The sequence below is a fragment of the Bufo gargarizans genome, chromosome 9 (assembly GCF_014858855.1).
Source record: "Bufo gargarizans isolate SCDJY-AF-19 chromosome 9, ASM1485885v1, whole genome shotgun sequence".
Classification (NCBI taxonomy): domain Eukaryota; kingdom Metazoa; phylum Chordata; class Amphibia; order Anura; family Bufonidae; genus Bufo; species Bufo gargarizans.
The window spans coordinates 62,663,862-62,684,198 of NC_058088.1; the positions used below are offsets into that span (position 1 = coordinate 62,663,862).

Genomic DNA, 20,337 nt, shown 5'->3' on the forward strand with positions numbered 1-20,337 from the left:
TCATTTTCACCAATATAACTAACACTGCCCATAGAAGATTGCAAACGCTTTCCAAGCATACCTGTGTGTACTGTGTGTCTGGGTTCCATGTCCAGGAAAAGCACTTTAAGGGCTCGTTCACACGACCGTATGTCTTTCAGTGTTTTGCAGGCAGTTTTTCCCGGATCCATTTTTTCCTTCAGTAGTGTTTCCGGTTCAGTTCATCCATATGGCATATATAGTAATACATATAGAAATTGGGCTGGGCATATTATTTTCAATAGATGGTTCCACAAAAACGAAACGGATACAGAAGACATATGGAGTACATTCCGTATGTGTTCCTTTTTTTTTGCAGACCCATGGCCTTGAATGGAGCCACGGAACGTGATTTGCGGGCAATAATAGGGCATGTCCTATCTTTGAACGGAATGGAAAAATGGAAACGGGATGCACACGGAGTACATTCCGTTTTTTTTGTGGAACCATTGAAATGAATGGTTCCGTATACGGAACGCAAAACACGTTCTGCTGAAAAACAGCTCCCAAGTACCCAGCTGAAAGTGAAAATAAAGACAGCTTTCACTCCTGACTATTTCTAACGGCAATATCTTCTGATATAGTGGATATAATGCTGTGATTCTGGTATCGTTTGAAAGGTTGGAATGCCAGATTTCAAACAAGGCCAGGCCCATATTTCTAGCAGGTACCAATCAAGATATGAGCAGCTAAAGAAGCCCTCCCCTCTTCAGTCTCGTTTGCTTTAGGCACTTGGGAGCGGTTTTCCAGCAGAATAAGGCTACATGCACACGACCGTGCGGTTCGCAAACAACGGAAGTCGCCCGTGTGCCTTCCCCAATTTTCGGAACGGATGGCACATTGTAGACATGCCTATTCTTTTCCGCAAAAGGGACAAGAATAGGACAGGTTATATTGCGGGGCCACGGAACGGAGCAACGGATGCGGACAGCACATGGAGTGCTGTCCGCATATTTTGCGGCCCCACTGAAGTGAATGAGTACGCACCCGAGCAACAAAAACTGTGGCTCGGATGCGGACCCGAACAACGTTCGTGTGCATGAGGCCTAAAGGTTATTTTCCTGGACATGGAATAAAAGGCACAAAGTGCACACAGGTATGCTTGGGATCTGTCTGCAATCTTCTGTGGTACAGTGCTCTTAGGTGAAAAAGAGGTGACAGACTCCCATTAATTCCCAGATAAGCCCTTTCCTGGATAGCGGAGCAGAGTAACAGTTGTAGAGATTTGATTAGAATACAAGCATGCACACTACATCCATGCTCACAATCTCGCTCACAGATTGTCATTCCTAACCGGATATATAGTAAATGCCCGCTTCATTCATAAAGTGGGAGGAGCAGGCACATGACGTATCGAATTATATTACACTGCTACAGGAGTTTCAAGTGAGTACCGTACTACATGGATTTCTCTATGCTGCAGAGGATTACTATAGTTTAAAACAGCGCCCATGCCTACATGTTACCTAATACTACTACAGTGAGCGGGGCCCGGTGTAATAGAATACAGTGACTGCACCAGGCCCCGCTGCCATTACAACACCAGATGCTGGCCCCCACCCCCTGTACTGGGGGTCATTCACTATTTTACACACAAACATTTATGGGGGGGGGGGGGGGCGATATGTGGATGACTTACAGTGCCATCCACAGATCCCCCTCCCCCCATAACAGTGCCATCCACAGATTTCCCCCCCCCCCCCATAACAGTGCCATCCACAGATTCCCTCCCCTCCCCCCCCCCCCCCGCCCCCATAACAGTGCCATGCGCAGACCACCATAAGCTCAAAACCCACCAAAAGCACACCTTTTGGTTCAAATTTTTTTTTCTTATTTTCCTCTCTAAAACCTACCTGCGTCTTATGGGCCGGTGCATCTTATAGGGCGAAAAATACGGTATATACAGTAAGAAATAAGAATAATAATGAAGACTGCAGTCCAACCACAAAAAATGTGTCTAGTGCCTCCTAGTGGTAGTTGGACATATACCCATGGTGCTGTGTCCCCCAATGCCATGCACGAGAAATACCTTTTTGGTTCAAGCCTTGCAGTAACCAGTCGAGCGCCATCCCAATTTTCATCTTTACCACTGTGGTATGTGATTATTATATCAACATGATTGAACAGGTAAAGGGTATCTTTCTTGTTAAATTCAGACTGGGAAAAAAAAAATAAACTTTTTTTTTCATTTTTTCCACATCAAAGGAAAAAGGGGAAAAAATTTAAGTGAAATGCATATGTTTACTTGCGTGGTATGGGTGGGGCAGTAACATTTCAGTGAATGTAAAGCATATAAGACATTCAAAGCCAGTGCAAAATATTGGACAAGGTCAGCTGTGGCAAAACCAGCTAAATCAACAGACCAGCTCTGCTAAAGCTTCAGAACGGTTCTGAGTGTAAAGGGCCCTTTAGATGGGCTGAGAATTAAACAGATCATCACTAATGAGCGTTCATAGCTCGAGGTGTAAGGGAGCCTTCACACGCAGCAGATTTTGTGGCAGAAAATTCTGCGACTGAAAAATCAGTTCCAGTCATTTGAATAGGACAGCAAGCACATGGATTTCTGCAAGCCCAATTAAGGTGAATGGAATCGATTTTCAGTCGCAGAATTTTCTGCCACAAAATCTGCTGAGTGTGAAGGCAACCTAAATGTACTGCTGATCCTGAGAAACACTCGTTCATCGGGTAATCGGGATCGTTAATGTAGCACAGACATCCTTGTCAGATGGTGCTGTGTAAACACAATCTGCTGCCAGGAAACAGTAATTCTGTAAGAGGGCGAGCGATGGCATTAGCTATAGCTTCTCCCCATACTTTGGAGGAGATCGGTATGTGTGAATGCAGAAGTCTCCTCCGCTAGCTATCAGCCGATTGTCGGGAAGGAACGCTTCCTTCTGGACTTTGTTTCTACATCATCCCGTGTAAAGGGACCTTTACCAGATTATCAGACCATTTTCAGTTCTGTGAAATGCGAGGGGCAACTGTTTAACTATTTTATGTAAGAGGTCCCATATAAGCTTGTAAAGCCCACAATAAAACTACATATTTATAGACTAGTAAAATATATTCCTTTAATCCTGCATGAATGAGATCTAATAAAAAATAAAATAAAAAAAAGTCTCCCAAAACCTGATCCTCAGTAAGGCCTCCTGCACACGAATGTTTTTTTGCATTCCGTATCCGTGGCTCCATTCAAGTCAACGGGTCCGCAAAAAAACGGAATGCCTCTGTATGTCTTCCAAACCCGTTCCGTTTTTGCGGAACCATCTATTGACAATGTAATGCCCAGCCCAATTTTTTTATGTAGTCCATTATTGTATGCTTTCGTTTTCAATCCGCAAAAAACTGATCACAAACAGAAATCAAAAACAGAAAAACCAAACAGAAACAGTACTAAAACAAAAACGGACCACAAACCCCATTACGTTCGTGTGCAGGAGGCCTAACGCTGTGTATAAATCCTGCCGGATGTTATTTTTTTTTCTAACCCTGACAACTCCTTTCGAGACGCTCTGTTAGATCACATGTAAGTCAGGAGGAATAGCTGTTGGTGAAGGAGCGCTCAGCTAAAAGCCATCCAAGGTGTATGGACAGCATTACATCCTGAAGCAATGATTATTCCAGCATTTACATTACATAATGTCAGGGTCTAGGGATGAGCGAACCCAAACTTTACAGATTCGGTGTTTGGTTTGAGTAGGAATTATGTTATAACAGAATTCGTAGACAGAATGCAAAAGAGAAGCGTTTAAGAGGCATTTCGTTTTGATCCGTCTTAATTGAAGTCTATGGCCAAGCATAACGGATCCGCATAAAGTCCTCTATAACGGAAACCAAACGGATCAGTTATGCTTGGCCACAGACTTCAATTAAGACGGATCAAAACGGAATGCCTCCTAAACGCTTCCGTTTTGTATTCTGTCTAAGAATTCTGTTGCATCTCGTTATAACGTAAGCCCTACACCACCCAAAACCCAAACCTGTAAAAGTTCTCATCATACGTCAGACACATTTTTTTACATGCAAATAAATAATAGTTACTGAGGGACATTCATCAGGACTGGCATTCCCATACACCAGTCTTGATCCTCTGTGTACCGGAATGAAATGCACTTAATTTTATAATTAGGTGCATCTCTGGCACTCCGTGCGAGAAAATGAAGTCTAGTATACTTCAGCTATAACCGACGCCAGTTTCTCAATTAAATGATCGTAAATCCCCTCAGTATAAGCCTATCCCCTTTTCTCACCACTTTGGACACATGGCAAGGAGGTTACAAAGTCGCAAATAATGGCACACATCGCGTACACCACAATTTTGCACCACAATTGTGTCATGACCTTTTTTTAGGTGTCACTCACTATAGCTTACATTGTGACAACTTACATTGATAACACAGGCATCTTTCACTCTCCCATCTGAGGTGACCGAACATCCTACTGGAAATCCAGGGCTGCAGTATTTCTGGCCATCCTCCACAACATAACACCAGGTCACCGGCATGTTATCTATAATCCTATTGAAGAACAGAGTAAAAGGTCAGTCGGCTCAGCCTCACACTACAGAACAACTGTGGCTATAGGACATGGAGAAGCCCTATCCAAGGCACCTGTCAGAAGTATGCACTGCAACATCTTCATTAATGCCAGTGTGTTCATAGAGACTTCACCATGGTCTACAGGAGCTACAATGTTTAGATTGTAAAATACAGTATAATAGGATGAAAGGAAGGCATCAGAGCAAGATTTGTCCCCCCTTTAACCAGTACAAGACCGAGCCATTTACCCCCTTCCTGACAGGCACATTTTCAGTTTTTCAGGACATATGTCTTTGAAAGAAATAACTTTTATTTTTAGCTTGGTTACACAAATGTTTGCATCTTTTTTCCAGTGATACATGGGGCTTTATTTATGATATTTTTTATGTTAGTATTATTTAGTTTTTATTCCTTATAACCAGGAAATTTTTATATTTTTGTTAACAGCACAAAGTGAACCTTACAGGGAGTGTAAAGTTAAAAAAAAAAATAAAAACACTCCATCACATGTCACATTACAGCTTCTAGCCCCAGCCCTGGTGACCATAACTTTTTTTTTTTATCACTATGAAATTTATACCCAATGCCTGGCTTCTGAAAAATCTGGGACTGCTCCCCATTATTCATAAAATCGTCAATTATGTTCCCTTATTTCTGTAATAAATAAGTGGAAAAGAGTGATAAGGGATTAGATAGGGATATATATTACACCCAACATCCCAATTAAAAGTTGGGGTAGGCAGCTATGCTTCAATTATAGCATTTACAGTTCCATTTACAATAGTTAAAATGTAATATGAGACATACTCTGTGGAGACATATATATATATATATATATATATATATATATATATATAGATGAGCAAAATTCTGTTTTCAATATGGTGTACAAGGTTATCTTATAATTCAGTTATGGATTCCGCTACCACGGACCATAAAACGTATGGTCCGTAGTAATGGAATCCATAACGGAATTCTTAGATAACCCGAACATTGTATGCCAAACTTGAAAACAGAAGTTCACTCAACACTAATTATAAGACATACTCTGGAGTGTCAGATGTTGTGGAATCAGATAGATAGATATATATGAAAAACTCTGTGTAGTCAGATTCTGAATACCCGTCCCATGTTGCTAATCCTACATATATACAGTGGATATAAAAAGTTTACACACCAGTTAAAATGTCAGGTTTCTGTGATGTAAAAAATAAATAAATATATAAATAATTATTATTTATTATTAGACAAATCATTTCAGAACTTTTTTCCACCTTTAATGTGACCTATAAACTGTACAACTATTTAAAAAAGAACTTAAAGGGGTATTCCCATCTTCATGATCAGGTTTCAAATGTTTACACTGATCCCATACTTCATTTTTCTAAATTGCTTCTATTATTTATAATGCACCCATTTAGCTAAATTGCCTTCCCACCGATCCATTGTTTACACTTGGCAACCCATAGATACGACCACCGCTCCAGGGCCGCATCTATGTGCCGCGCTTGCGCAGTCCGCACTTACTTTTCACCCAGGCAGCCGATCATTCCCACGAGAGCGCGCACGTCTGCTACAGAGCCACGCATGCGCTCCCCATATTTCTTCAGGGGAGAGAATTGAGGAAAATTAGCGGAGGAGCAGGGGCTTTGTGATCTATTGGCAGCTCCCAGCGCAGCCCTGATGTCCTCTGTGAGCGGTGAAGAGATCGGGGGTGCGCTGCTGTTTATAACTATGAGCTTTGTATCGGGTGAGGGCAGATGCCAGCTGAGCCGGAGAGGCGGGGGAGGGTAGTGCAGAGAGGAGATCCCGGGGAGAGAAGTCGTGCTGCTGCCGCTGCTGCCATTTTGACCCTGAAACACAGGTGTCAGTGACAAACAATCATGATAATGGGCAGGAGAGGCTGTGAGTAATGGACTGTTCATATTTATGAGGTCTCCGTACAGATAGCGAACTCAGTCAATGCAGCAAGAAACCCCCCCCCCCCCCATAAGGATTATAAAAGTGCAGTTTAACCCCTTAAAGGGTTTCTACCACCTCATTTGGACCTGCTAGTGTCTGCTCTACCTAACCATGCTATTCTAAGACCTCTGTATTCCGCCCCGCTCATCAGTCAAGCCCGTCCATCTCCTTTAGATTGCCAGCCTCCATCTCATTCGTTCGCCGAATTCTCGCGCCTGCGTCTGTATTCAGCGCGGGTGCAGTGACTGTCTGAACGCTCCCTGCGCCGACATCTCCACTGCGCCGATTACGTCCGAGTGCTCAGAGGAACAGACGGCGCAGACGCAGTGGAGATGCCGGCGCAGGGAGCATTCAGACAGTCACTGCGCCTGCGCTGAATACAGACGCACACGGCGCAGGCGCGAGAATTCGGCGAATGAATGAGATGGAGGCTGGCAATCTAAAGGAGATGGGCGGCTTGACGGACGAGCGGGGCGGAATACAGGGTGAGTAGACAGAGCCTCTAGGTGCTGAAAAGACGCCCCCATAGCACCCAGAGGCTCAATTGCATAGGAATAAAAGTAGTTTTTTTTGTGTAACGGCTGCACACAAAGGTCTTAGAATAGCATGGTTAGGTAGAGCAGACATAGGTCCAAATGAGGTGGTAGAAACCCTTTAACCACCGACACGCCAGTGAAGACTAGAACCAGTAATAATTAATCGGGCCAAACAGTGCGGCTATAGGCTGAACACTGTGTATAGGGGAGGCCGCAGGATCCTCGCCATGGGATCCAACTACAGATTAGGGGATTGCATTCTAAGCAATTTCCTTGTATAATAAGGGTGGAGGAGTAATAGCAGAGCAGCTGGCAGAGCCGTCCTGCCGGCCATTTACAGAATACAGGCTGCCCTAAACAGCACTCGCTAGACGGTGAAGGGCACAATGATGCCACCCGGTTCTGTGCTGGTATTATTCCTGCGTGTAAAGGGGCCACTCTGATAATAATGTTCTATGAGGCAACTACTCAGAAACAGGTTTTTTTAATTTTTTATTTGGGTTGGGGGGGAGGCATTTTTATAACTCTTGGTGCGTTTTTTTGAGTCCATGCCATTTTTTTCAAGCCTTTTCCCATAAACTTTCCTACTGGAATAAAATGACTAAAAGAAAAGTATAAAAAAAATGTGAACAAAAACTGCGGCAACAATAAGCTGCTGTTCAGCCACATTACTAATGGTGAAGGAAATGGACGGAATTAGCAGAGATGTGTATGTGGCGGTTCAGAATCAATGCATGTGAAAGAGAATCAGATGTAGCAGAGCTGAATGAGCTGCTGTTCAGCCACATTACTAATGGTGAAGGAAATGGACGGAATTAGCAGAGATGTGTATGTGGCGGTTCAGAATCAATGCATGTGAAAGAGAATCAGATGTAGCAGAGCTGAATGAGCGGCTGTTCAGCCACAGTACTAATGGTGAAGGAAATAGACGGAATTAGCAGAGATGTGTATGTGGCGGTTTAGAATCAATGCTGGTGAAAGAGACACAGATGAAGCAAAGCTGTATATGTCGCAGGTCAGCATCAATGCTGGTGAAAGAGAAACAGATGTAGCAGAGCTGAATTTGCGGGTGTTCTGACACAGTGCTGTTTGAAGAGAGAAACAGATGTAGTAGAGCTGAATATGCGGCTGTTCTGACGCAGTGCTGGTTGAATAGAAAAACAGATGTAGCAGAGCTGTATATGTGGCAGGTCAGCATCAATGCTGGTGAAAGAGAAACAGATGTAGTAGAGCTGAATATGCGGCTGTTCTGATACAGTGCTGTTTGAAGAGAGAAACAGATGTAGTAGAGCTGAATATGCGGCTGTTCTGATACAGTGCTGTTTGAAGAGAGAAACAGATGTAGTAGAGCTGAATTTGCGGCTGTTCTGATACAGTGCTGGTTGAAGAGATAAACAGACAGATGTAGCAGAGCTGTATATGAAGCTTTTCAGACACTGGAGAAGACACATGTAGCTGAGCTGTATATGCATCTATAAAGATACATAGTGTGAGGTTTATACACAACTGGAGCGCAGCTGTAATGGAAACAAATCTGCATCAGTGGTGGGTGGGGGTTGGTCAAGCTTTTGGGCTAATGAATAATATGGAATTATAGTTTTTAATGCACAGAATGGGTTTGTAAAAGATCAGACAGATATTTTATGTGTAAAACTGTGCACTGAGCTCACTTCACATGGCTCTCTGAGTGACCATTCCCCTCAGACACTGCAGCCTGATGAGTCATACTCTTCACATGAACTAGCACGCAGGACTCAGCTCTCAGTGTGATGTCATAAGGAGGCGTGGCCGCCTTCACTCTAGCTGCCTAAGCCCGCCCAGCCTTATCTGCAGAAAAGCAGGAAGTTACCAGCTAGCTGGCAGCAATTGAGAATGAAGTAGCAAGATGGGAATACCCCTTTAAATCTTTTAGGTGGAGGGAAGAAGGGGGAGGAAAAAAAATTTTTTTTTTATAAATTTCCTCGTTTCCTTGGTTCTTTTCTGGCCCTTTGTTTACATGCAATAAAAAAAAAAATAATCTCTGCCCCTCCCCCTGCTCTGCTAAGGGAGTGAATACAAGAGCTGCCCTGAGTGACATGTCTGCCTGCTGGGAGACTCTGCAGCATGTTGTGAGTGTAGAACTACAAGTCCCAGCTGTATAAGGACACTGCTAATACACACAGGATCTTCCCCCTACCTTCTTGTGCAATGCTCTCTCTAGTATATCAGCTCCAGTGCCCAGCATTGTCTCCTCACTGCCTGCAGAGCTGTGCAGCTGAAGGGGTTAAGATTCCTAGTAGAGAGTAGACGGCAGTGAAGGGGTGGGGCGTGGCCAGCACAGTGACGTCTTGTTTACAGGCTTGTAAACGACCTTTATCAGAGCAGGGAGAGAAGCTGACATCACAGGTCATGTGACCTTCAGTGAAATCTGAGAAACCAGCCACTGTAGATAAAGTGAGTTAATTGGAAAGCTGTTACATTTGCTTAGTTAGGGAACATAGAAAGAACAAAAAAAAATAAAAAATAACTCGGATAACCTCTTTAATTCAGTTTCCACTAATCCTTCATGATGGAACCAAATTGGAGGTTGCTCCCCTTGTCGCTCTAGGGACAGGAAGCAGAGAGGTTTAAAGGGTCCCTCCCCTCACACACCCCAGCGCTTTTCAAATTACTACCAGGATGTGAGATAACAAACCCAACACCAAAATTTTAGGGTGGAGTTACGGTGGTGCCGTTATGAAGGATTAGTGGAAACCAAATTAACGGTAGGAATAATTCCTTTTTCCACGGCATCCCCCTTCATGACGGCACCAAAATGGAGCCATACCAGATAAGTAGCTCTAGAGAGGGACCACGGCCTAAAGGACCTGGCGTCCAAAGGAACAGTCCTTGTTGGCCAACACGTCCAGTCTGTAATGACGGGTGAATGCGTGAAGGCTTGACCATGTAGCCGCCCAGCAGATCCGAACTGGAGATGCGTCTGCTCTTGGCCCAGGAAGAAGAGACTGCTCTTGTGAAGTGTGCTTTTATTGCAAGAGGACAATCCTTCCCTTCTGCCTTGTAAGCCTGTATGATAGCCGACTAGATCCACCTACCAACCGTGTCCTTTGAGGCCTTCTTGCCTCTATTCTTACCCCCATACTGAACAAAAAAGTTCTCATCTAACCTCCACTTAGCCGTAGCTTCTAGGTGCCAGAGAACTGTTCTCCTAACAGAGTGTGAAACACCTGTTCTCTCTCATTTTTGGGGTTTTGGCAAAAAAGGTGAAATAATATCTTGGCTTTTATGTAGAAGGTCTTCTCCCTGACTGGAGAGTCGAGATGACTGGGTCTGACAGACCCCTCTGCTTTAGGATCCACCACTCAGGATCTATGCTGTGAGATGGAGTCTCCCCACCTCGGGAAACCAAAGGGGACCCTGCTGGAGCAGATCTGGTCTGGACGGAAGCGGAAGAGGGGAAGCTATCACAAGGGACTCTAACAGAGGGTACCAGTTCGTCTTGGACTAAGCTGGAGCTACCAGAATCACTTTCCCTATCTTCTTGAGAACTGCTTGGATAAAGGGGAAATGCGGGGGGGGGGGGGGGGGAGGCATAAGCCAGGTTCCAATGCCAATCCTGCCCTAGGGCATCCAGACCTGTGGTGAAAAGAACAAGGGGACCTGTTTTCCCTGGTAGCGAACAGGTCCACCTGAGGATGACCCCAGTTCTGGGCTATCATCTCAAACGGAGTCTTGTGGAGCTCCCACTCCCCTGGGTCTACGCTCCTTCTGCTCAAGAAATCTGCCTGGACATTGTCCACTCCTCTCAGGTGTACAGCTGTGATGGAAAGGACTGTCTTTTCTGCCAAGGAAAATATCTCCTTGGATAGATTCTGAAGATGAGGGCGACACGTCCCACCCTGATGCCTTATGAAGGAGACTGCTAACTGGGCCGACTCTGCCGGGGAGGAGAAGGTTGTGACCTGAAAATTGATAGGGGAGGGGACTTAAAAACTATTTTTTAACCTTTCGTACTACTTTCAGAGCCTAAGGGTTTGAGGTCACACTGCCCTCAAGTTGAGGATAAAATGTTCCCCTTTACCCCCTTTTGGGTAACTCCAACGCCCTGCTTTTCCTTTTCCAGCAGAATTTCTGGAAGGACGTTTGTTGCCGCAAAAGGACTGGGTCTTCCTAGGAGCTCTCTCAACAGGAAACCCCTTCTTATTATCTGCAGCATCTTCCAAAATCTTGTCCAGCTCTGGCCCGAACACCAAGGGAACATTGAGCAAAATCTATTTTTTGAGAAGGTGTCCCCCGACCAAGGCTTAAGCCAGAGTGCACGGCGGACAGAGTTGGACAAGGATGAGAATCTGGCGGCAAACCTCACAGATTCTGCGGAGGTATCAGCCAGAAAACTTGTGGCCATTTTAAGGAGGGGAAAGGACTCCAAGATCTTATGCCTAGGAGTACCCTTTCTAAGATAATCCCCAAACAAACATTGACCTTGCAACAGAAGTGGCTGCCACATTAGTTTTAATGGAAATAGCCCCGTTCTCCCATAGTTTAAGTAACCCCTCTGACCTATGATCCATGAGGTCCTTAAGTTGAGAAGCATCCCCAAAAGGGAATGGATGTACGTTTGCATACTTTAGCGACCTGTACATTTTTTTTAGGGATTTTATCCCAGATTTTTGCATCTTCAGGACTGAATAGAAGTCTATTCCTGAATTCTCTAGGGACCAAGAACCTTCAATTAACGTCCGCCTACTCATCCATGATTAGTTCCTTCAGATTTGGGTTTACAGGATAAACTTCACGCTTCCTGGCTCTCAAACATCTGGTCCTGAATTGAGTGAGGTTGTACCTCCTCTTCAATGTCCATGGTATTACGGACGGCAGACAAAAGGGAGTCTATATTAAAATAATCAAAAACGAGATTTTTGTATAACTTGCCAGTAAAATCTCTTTCTCGCTCTTTATTGGGGGGACACAGAGACCATGGGGTATAGCTATGTCCTCTAGGAGGCGTTGACACTAGCAAAAGCTGTTAGCTCCTCCCCTGGCAGCTATACCCCCTCCAGCCTGGAGAGAGCGCTTCAGTTTGTGAGAAGCAGTAGGAGAAGCAAGTAAACCAACAAAACAATGTGGAACAGCAACAATGCCAAGAACCGAACCAGGTTCTAACCAGCAACAGAACTACGATACTGGGTGGGTGCTGTGTCCCCCAATGAAGAGCGAGAAAGAGATTTTACTGGTAAGTTATACAAAAATCTTGTTTTCTCGCACATATTCATTGGGGGACACAGAGACCATGGGACGTCCGAGAGCAGAACAAACAGGGAGGGAAAAACCACAGACCCATGAAGCAAGCCCGTGCAGTCAACTAAGAACTGTCACCTGCAGACCCGCGGCCTATGCAGCGACCATCGATGCATAAGTATGCACCTGGAAACTGCTTGCGAACATGTGGAAGGAGGACCGGATCCACCTTACATTACTCTGCAGCCAAAGCGCGATTCCTCCTAGTCCTAGAAAAGTCACTTTGGGGGAGTGAGCCGTGACACCTAAGGGTGGAACCCCGCTCCGAGCACGGTAAACTGTAGCACTGCCAGACCGAATCTAACGTGCAATCGCCCTTTGGGGGCCACCAATTCCCAGCGATGACCCTCTGGACGGAAAAAAGTGGGTCCGTACGCCGAAAGGGACTGGAGGCTGCTAATAATGAGTAGAGCACTGACAACATCCATAATGTGACTCCCTTCCGTAGGGCGCGAAGGAAAGGAAACCATATTCAGATCCCAAGGCTGTAAGTAAGATACAGAGGAGCCACATGTGCTACTCCTTGAAAGAAGATTCCCACGGGCACCAGGGAACCTGCCCAAGACGGAAGCGCCAACCCTGACTCATCAAGGAACAAGGGCTAAACAAAAAGGGCCAACCCTTAAAGTAGAAGGGAGAAAGAAAAAAAACCAAAGAGAGGGGGGGACGTCTTGGCTTCAGAGAAGCCTCAGAAGGACCTGCAGGTCCCAGTATAGATACTGGCGATGCAGAACCCCTGTCCTGAATCATAGTGAGGAAGATGTCTGTCGAAAAGATCCCTCCACGTTAGAACGGAGGTTTCAATAGCCACGCCATCATTGAAAAGGTCACGCAAGACTGAACCCCTTGAAAGAAGGACGTCTCCGAGTTGCAGTGACCAAGGGACGTCTCAGGAGAACGAGTCAGTTTTGGAGTGACTAGGATATGTCTGAATGTCCTCCATTCGGACCTTCCATCGCACCCTGAGAAGAAAGGGAAGAAACTCCCGCCAAGGAGAATCAGGATCTCCATGGCGGATGCGTCCGGATCTCTGGCTCTGGAGAAAAGGTGGAAGCCCTTGTGCAGATTCCAGTAGCACACCCGGACCAATGGAAGAGTCCCTGTAGGAGGAAAAATGTGGAGGGCGGCACAGCCCACCAGTTGGGGCCAGATAGTGTCTGGAATGGAAAGGCACCAAACGAATACCCCATGCAACGCAGGTGAGGGAAGGTAGCAATGTAGGAACTACCAAGAGATACGGGGTGACAATGAACCATGAGCCATAGGGGGAAGACAGGAGAATAGGCTAGGTCTAAGCCCCTACCCTGTAAGCGACAGACACTATACAGAAGTAGCCAAGATTAAGCGGCCGTGCAATGCCAATCCCAAATCCCAGCAGAAGAGGGAACACCCGTAGAAGCCACCGATTCCGTGCTAAAGAGTCCACCGCCTAGCAAGGGGCTGTGCAGTAAGAACCCAAGCATGTAGGGAAGAGTCCCGATACTATCCGTAGAAACCACGTGCCACACTGCCCGTTAAGTGGAGCTAACCCTAAAGAACCCTACCTGGAAGGGCGCTGAACAGGCGCAACTGCCAAGCTAGCTCCAGGGTAGGACACCTACCAGAGGGAGGAGTCCCACTGCAGCGACCATGAACTCGAACATTAGCGACAAGTCGCACCTGTGGAGGAAAACAAGTTGAAGGAGCTAAAAGCAGAGTTGCCAGCATAACCACCTCCCCCAAGAATGGGGAGTGGTGGATAGAGCATACAGAGTCAGCGAGAAGAGCCGACCCACTGGAACATACTCACTAGGCAAGTACAACGGAGTATGTACTACGTATTGACGTGGACAATATCAGGACCGACCGGAGCAACAGAGGCCCATGGAGATGGAGGGGGGGGGGGGTCCTGTAAGACACACAAGTGATGCTAGGAACCACCTGGAAGACAGTATGTCATAATCAGGTGAGAAACCAGCACCAAAAGAAGGATGCAACGATGAACAGCCACCGTATCCACTGGTGGTGCCCATATAACACTAGGGCAAGAATGTCAGGCGCCTGCGAGAACCAACTGTAGCCACGCCCTCTTAGCAAAAAGCAAAGGCACCTAGAGCCGTAGTTCCGCAGAAGATGTTTAGTTACTCCCCGCCAGTGGAACACTAGTGGAAGGGGGAAATGCGACAGAGGCATGGTAATGTGCAACACTGGTAGAGTAATCAGCTACCTAAGGAAGTTGTGAGCACACGGCAAGTACTAGTCAGTGGTAGGGAGAATACCCCACCTAAGAAGGGGGGCGAATGTCCACAGCGAACAAGCGGATATGGCGAGTTCTGTACCCCGTGGAGTGCAATAGTGCACCTAAGGGGGCAATGAATACAGCACATAATGAAACCAGTGACAGTCACCGCGCCACCGATGGATCTGCATATGGCAGGTCCCAAACCCCAAGACAGTGTACTTAGTCCACCTATGGCAGGGGACAATGTATAAAGCAGGTACTGTATCCTGAAATAGTGCAGTTACTCCACCTAAGGAAGGGAGTAATGCATACGACAGTACTGCTGGCCACCTAGACGCAATCACTGAAGATTGCTTCGGACTCATATCAGGATCCGAATCAGAGATTCTCCCCTCTTTCCGGACGGACCCGCCCCAGTGAGGGAGGTTGTGTCCGAGCATGATCAAGGGAGGAAGAGTAGGGGAGCGGAAATATTCGAGGAGAAAATTGTCCTGCTGCAACTTGCCTGCGTGCAGAGCTACCCTTCAGAATCTCGCCGCTGGCAGTTGTGGACTGCGCAGGCGGGGTGTTATCAACCAAACTACCCGAGGGTGGAACGGAAACTCCCAGAAGTCTCTCCACCGGGTTGCAAAGACTGTGTATTATTAACCAAAGGACCCCGGAGGGTGGATGGGAGATTCCAGTGGGACCCACTGGATTGCGCAGGTGGAGAATTATTAACCAACAACCAGGAGGGTGGATTGGAAATCCCAGAGGTCCTCACTGTATGCTGGAGGGGGAGAATTTACCAAACGGCCCCATAGGACAGACTGGGATCCAGCAGGGATCCTTCACCGAGTTGCGCAGGTGGAGAATGATCAAACGGCCCCGTAGGACGGATTGGGATCCTGCAGAAAACTTTCAGAGTTGCGCAAGTAAAGAATAATCAACCAACGGCCCCGGAGGACGGATTTGGATCCTGCGGTGGTCTGTCACCGGATTGTGCAGGTGGAGAATCGTCAACCAAACGGCGGCGGAGGACAGATTGGGATCCTGCAGGGGTCCCTCACTGGATTGCCCAGGTGGAGAATCAACCAAACGGGCTGGAGGCGGTATTGGGAACTATGCGAGTGTGGCTGAGGAGAGGGACCTGTATGGACGGACATATCCTTTATTTTTATTTTTTTTAAATAAAACTAGGAAACCGGCCTCAGTGACAAGAGGCAGTAGGGGGTTAAATCCTCCGCACATGTACAGTGCACTCAGGGGAAGGTACAGTGCACTCAGATAATCAGGTGCCAGCCATGGTGGGTGGCCATGAAGGGTTAAGGCGGCAGCAGCCGAGCAGGCAGGGAGGTTAGAACTCGCCCCCAGGGACGAAAGCCATGGCCCAGCAAGCCAGTAATGCATACCGCACCTATTAACCCCCTAAGTCTTTCTCAATCAACCAAACGGCCTGTGACAGAGGGGGATGCTTCAGGGGTGCTGGGCTATGCTGAAGCCCTGTCTGGTCGCAGACTATTGCCACCAAGAGGGAGGGGGGGGGGGGGGCCAACCCAGAGGGTTAAATACTCACCTAGTCCCGTGTACTCCCCTCTCTTCTCTCTCCTGCCGCCATCTTCACCCCTCCTCTGGTCCAGCAGGGATCACCCCTTCAGCTACTGGCACCGTAGTGGCAGGAGGCTGGAAAGGGGGGCTTGGATGGGTGACCCCTTGGCTGGCGGGATGCAGGGAGCGAGGCTGCCCTGGTCCACCTTGTCTTCTGTGGGGGACGCAGCAGTGCGGGTGACCGGCACTGGCGCAACTAGACCCCGGGAGAACAGGGAGGCGAGGCGTCCCTGTTTGCCCATCTGAAAACGAAGGAAAAAAATAAAAATAAAAAAAAAATCTTCAGGAGGTCTTGCCTCCTATTGACACTAGAAAAAAACAGGAAGCTCTCGCTCCAGGCTGGAGAGAGTATAGCTGCCAGGGGAGGAGCTAACAGCTTTTGGTAGTGTCAACGCCTCCTAGAGGACATAGCTATACCCCATGGTCTCTGTGTCCCCCAATGAAAATGTGCAAGAAATAGTATTTTACTACTGATACTGAGTCACAGTCCTCCCTTTCCCCTTCCTCGCATACTATGGCCGAGGAACCACCGACAGCTATAGGGGTGTCATCAACATCAGAGGACGATTCAGCGGAGATTCTAGGGCGCTTAACGGGAGCAGCGCTAGGGCACGGTTCAGCAACGGAATGTTTTTCAGCCATAGAAGAGCGAATCTCTTCCCTAATCATGGACCTAATGTCCTGCATCATAGCAGACCGTTCCTCCCAAACTACAGTCCCTATACAGGTGTTACAGATAGGGCGCCTACATGAGTTAGGTAAGGGAATACAGCACAGAACAAAACCTGGGCTGCCTCCTCTCTCCCCTAACCCACCCCCCCCCCACCCCCACCCCCCCGAAGGCTCCTTACACTAATACTTTGTTGAAGCACCTTTTGATTTTATTACACCACTCAGTCTTTTTGTGTATGAGTCTATCAGCATGGCACATTTTGACTTGGCTCGATTTGCCCACTCTTCTTTGCAAAAACACTCCAAATCTGTCAGATTGTGAGGGCATCTCCTGTGCACAGCCCTCATCAGATCACCCCACAGATTTTCAATCGGATTCAGGTCTGGGCTCTGGCTGGGCCATTCCAAAACTTTAATCTTCTTCTGGTGAAGCCATTCTTTTGTTGATTTGGATGCATGCTTTGGGTCGTGGTCATGCTGAAAGATGAAGTTCCTCTTCATGTTCAGCTTTCTAGCAGAAGCCTGAAGGTTTTGTGCCAATATTGACTAGTATATTTGGAACTGTTCATAATTTCCTCTAGCTAAACTAAGCCCCCAGTTTCAGCTGAAGAAAAACAGCCCCATGGCATGATGCTGCCACCACCATGCTTCACTGTGGGTATGGTGTTCTTTTGGTGATGTGCAGTGTTGTTTTTGGGCCAAACATATCCTTTGGAATTATGGCCAAAAAGTTCAACCTTGGTTTCATCAGACCATAACACCTTTCCCCACATGCTTTTGGGGAGACTTCAAATGTGTTTTTCAAAAATGTAGCCTGGCTTGGATGTTTTTCTTCGTAAGAAAAGGCTTTCGTCTTGCTACTCTACCCCATAGCCCAGACATACGAAGAATACGGGAGATTGTTGTCACATGTACCACACAGCCAGTACTTGTCAGATATTCATGCAGCTCTTTTAATGTTGCTGTAGGCCTCTTGGTAGCCTCCCAGACCAGTTTTCGTCTCGTCTTTTCATCAATTTTGGAGGGACGTCCAGTTCTTGGTAATGTCACTGTTGTGCCATATTTTCTCCACTTGATGAGGACTGTCCTCACTGTGTTCCATGGTATATTTAATGCCTTGGAAATTCTTTTGTACACGTCTCCTGACAGATACCTTTTAACAATGAGATCCCTCTGAAGCTTTGGAAGCTCTCTATGGACCATGGCTTTTGCTGTGGGATGCGACTAAGAAAATTTCAGGAAAGACCAACTAGAGCAGCTGAACTTTATTTGGGGTTAATCAGAGGCACTTTAAATGATGGCAGGTGTATGCTGACTCCAATTTAACATGATTTTGAATGTGATTGCTTAATTCTGAACACAGCTACATCCCCAGTTATAAGGGAGTGCACACTTATGCAACCACATTATTTTAGTTTTTGTTTTTTCCCCTCTACCTAAAAGATTTAAGTTTGTTTTTTAATTGAGTGGTACAGATTATAGGTCACATTAAAGGTGGAAAAAGTACTGAAATGATTTATCTTTGTCTCATTTTTTTACATCACAGAAACCTGACATTTTAACAGGGGTGTGTAGACTTTTTATATCCACTCTATAGGATACAAGGACTGTAGGGGGCTGATGAGGTATGACTGCAGAATCACACGGATGGTTTGCATGTTACCATGGAGACACAAATTTGTATATGAGCTGCACACAAAGCAAAAAAGGATATTTACGATGAAGAATGCTCTTTTTATTTGTACTGGTGCAATAAAATAAAATAAAAATATTGGTTGTGATGGTGCACACAGCTTATATGCAGAGGAGCAAGATATTTCTACTCACCAGTGATGCTGATAATTAAGCTGTATTCCTTTTTTAATAAAATCAAGACGATCCATATTAGTCTTAGAGTCATAATCCTTATGGCAGACTACCTTACAGGTCTCATTCTTGTTAAATGTAAACTGAAATGACAATATTTCCAATGTACAGTTACAAAACTGAAAAATGAATTCATTCAGATTCTGCGTAAAGCGAGGACGATTACTATTGTGACAAAAAACTAAGGGGCACATTTATTAAGTCTGATGTTTTAGACACCGGTTTTAATAACCCCCTATATCTGCAGGTGGATTGCAGAAGCAATGTAGAGGCACAGGCCTCTACATTGCTTCAGCACATCCAGCGCCAACTCTAAATGTAAAACCAGCTTCTTTGCTGTCTTACACATGTAGACCATTTTCTACGCCTAAACCAGGTGTAGAAAATGACGAACGAGATAGGCCTGCCAACCTGTCCCCTTCCCTGTCACGCCAACTTTTTTTTTTGACCTGCCGTAAGCATGGAAGAAGTTGCAGATTCTGTTGCACCATGGCATGCGACAGAAGCTACACCAGATATACGCCATAAAAGTGGTGTATATCTGGTCATAAATGACCCCCTAACTGTTTCATCTCCTTTGTCCGGGGGTCTATCACTACAGCTGTGATCACTGCTACTTTACACTGCACTGAAGTATTTTACTTGGCACAACACAGTACAAACCTTGTACGGGGACGATGCAATTCTTTCACCAAAAAGCACTTGGCCAAGATTTTCTAACGGATGCTTCTCATCTTTATCCGTGCAGAAGTCAAAGCTGTAGTGGTGAGAATGAAAGGGTTATTACACAGAATCTGAACCGTTAGAAGCATGAAAGCAGTTGGATGTTTGAATCTCAGATCCGATCACCAAAGAAATGTACTATCGTAAATGAAGAGGGTCTAAGGGTCCTTTTGGACGGCCCGATGCAAGGCCATAACAAGCGTCAATTGATGATGTTGATTGGCACTTGTTTACACAGTCTTTACACTGTATGAGGGAGGAATGATCATTACAAGAATCATTTCTCCTCCATAAACTTTACATTATGCCAGTGGCATATCTCCTGTTTTCATGGGGAGATGTGCTGACAACACACATGCATGTTTATGATGAAATAACAGATCCGATTGGTGGGGCGTTTAGGTGAGCCATTGATCGGACAAACGCATGTGTAAAAAGCCTACGGTTGTAAAGATAATGGGGGTCATTTATGGAGTAAAAATGTCTGAAGACCCATTTTTTCGACTTTTTTGAATGCAAGTTTGACAATATTTTTGTGTTGTGTTCGACATAAAGGAGTGTAGAGGGTGTGCCGGAAAAATTTACAAACATTTACGCCTCACACCAAAACAAACATAATAGATACACAGCTCATGATTGGTCGGTGTGTACTCCCCGATGAACTCTGTATAGGACATATTGCACTGGGCACTTTGTTCTGATGTATTTATTGTAGAAATGTGACTTCTCCCTTCCAAATAAAATTTGGTTTACTTGTAGGAAAGGCTTGCACTATGCAATTTTAGGTATCTTTCCAATCCCTTAAAATGGTGAGGATGGGGACTACACATTAGTATTATTCATCAATGGGTCTTTTTTTTGGTATATGACATATCCATTGTGGTTCGTTTTCTCTGCTGTATATGTATGCCGCTGCTACCTGTTTTTTTTAAAGGTT

The 20,337-nt window shown here is 45.8% G+C and overlaps 1 protein-coding gene across 1 annotated transcript in view; it reads right to left on the reverse strand.

Moving 5' to 3' along the window:
• The window catches only part of LOC122919571 (transmembrane 9 superfamily member 2-like), a 66,837-nt gene that overhangs the window by 39,652 nt on the left and 6,848 nt on the right, over positions 1–20,337 (reverse strand). Inside the window, exons 3-6 of the mRNA XM_044268663.1 lie at positions 19,341–19,434; positions 18,639–18,760; positions 4,406–4,535; positions 2,048–2,175 (exon numbers count right to left, since the gene is read on the reverse strand). Of these exons, the coding sequence (XP_044124598.1) occupies positions 2,048–2,175; positions 4,406–4,535; positions 18,639–18,760; positions 19,341–19,434 (474 nt within the window). The remainder of the gene's footprint in view (positions 1–2,047; positions 2,176–4,405; positions 4,536–18,638; positions 18,761–19,340; positions 19,435–20,337) is intronic.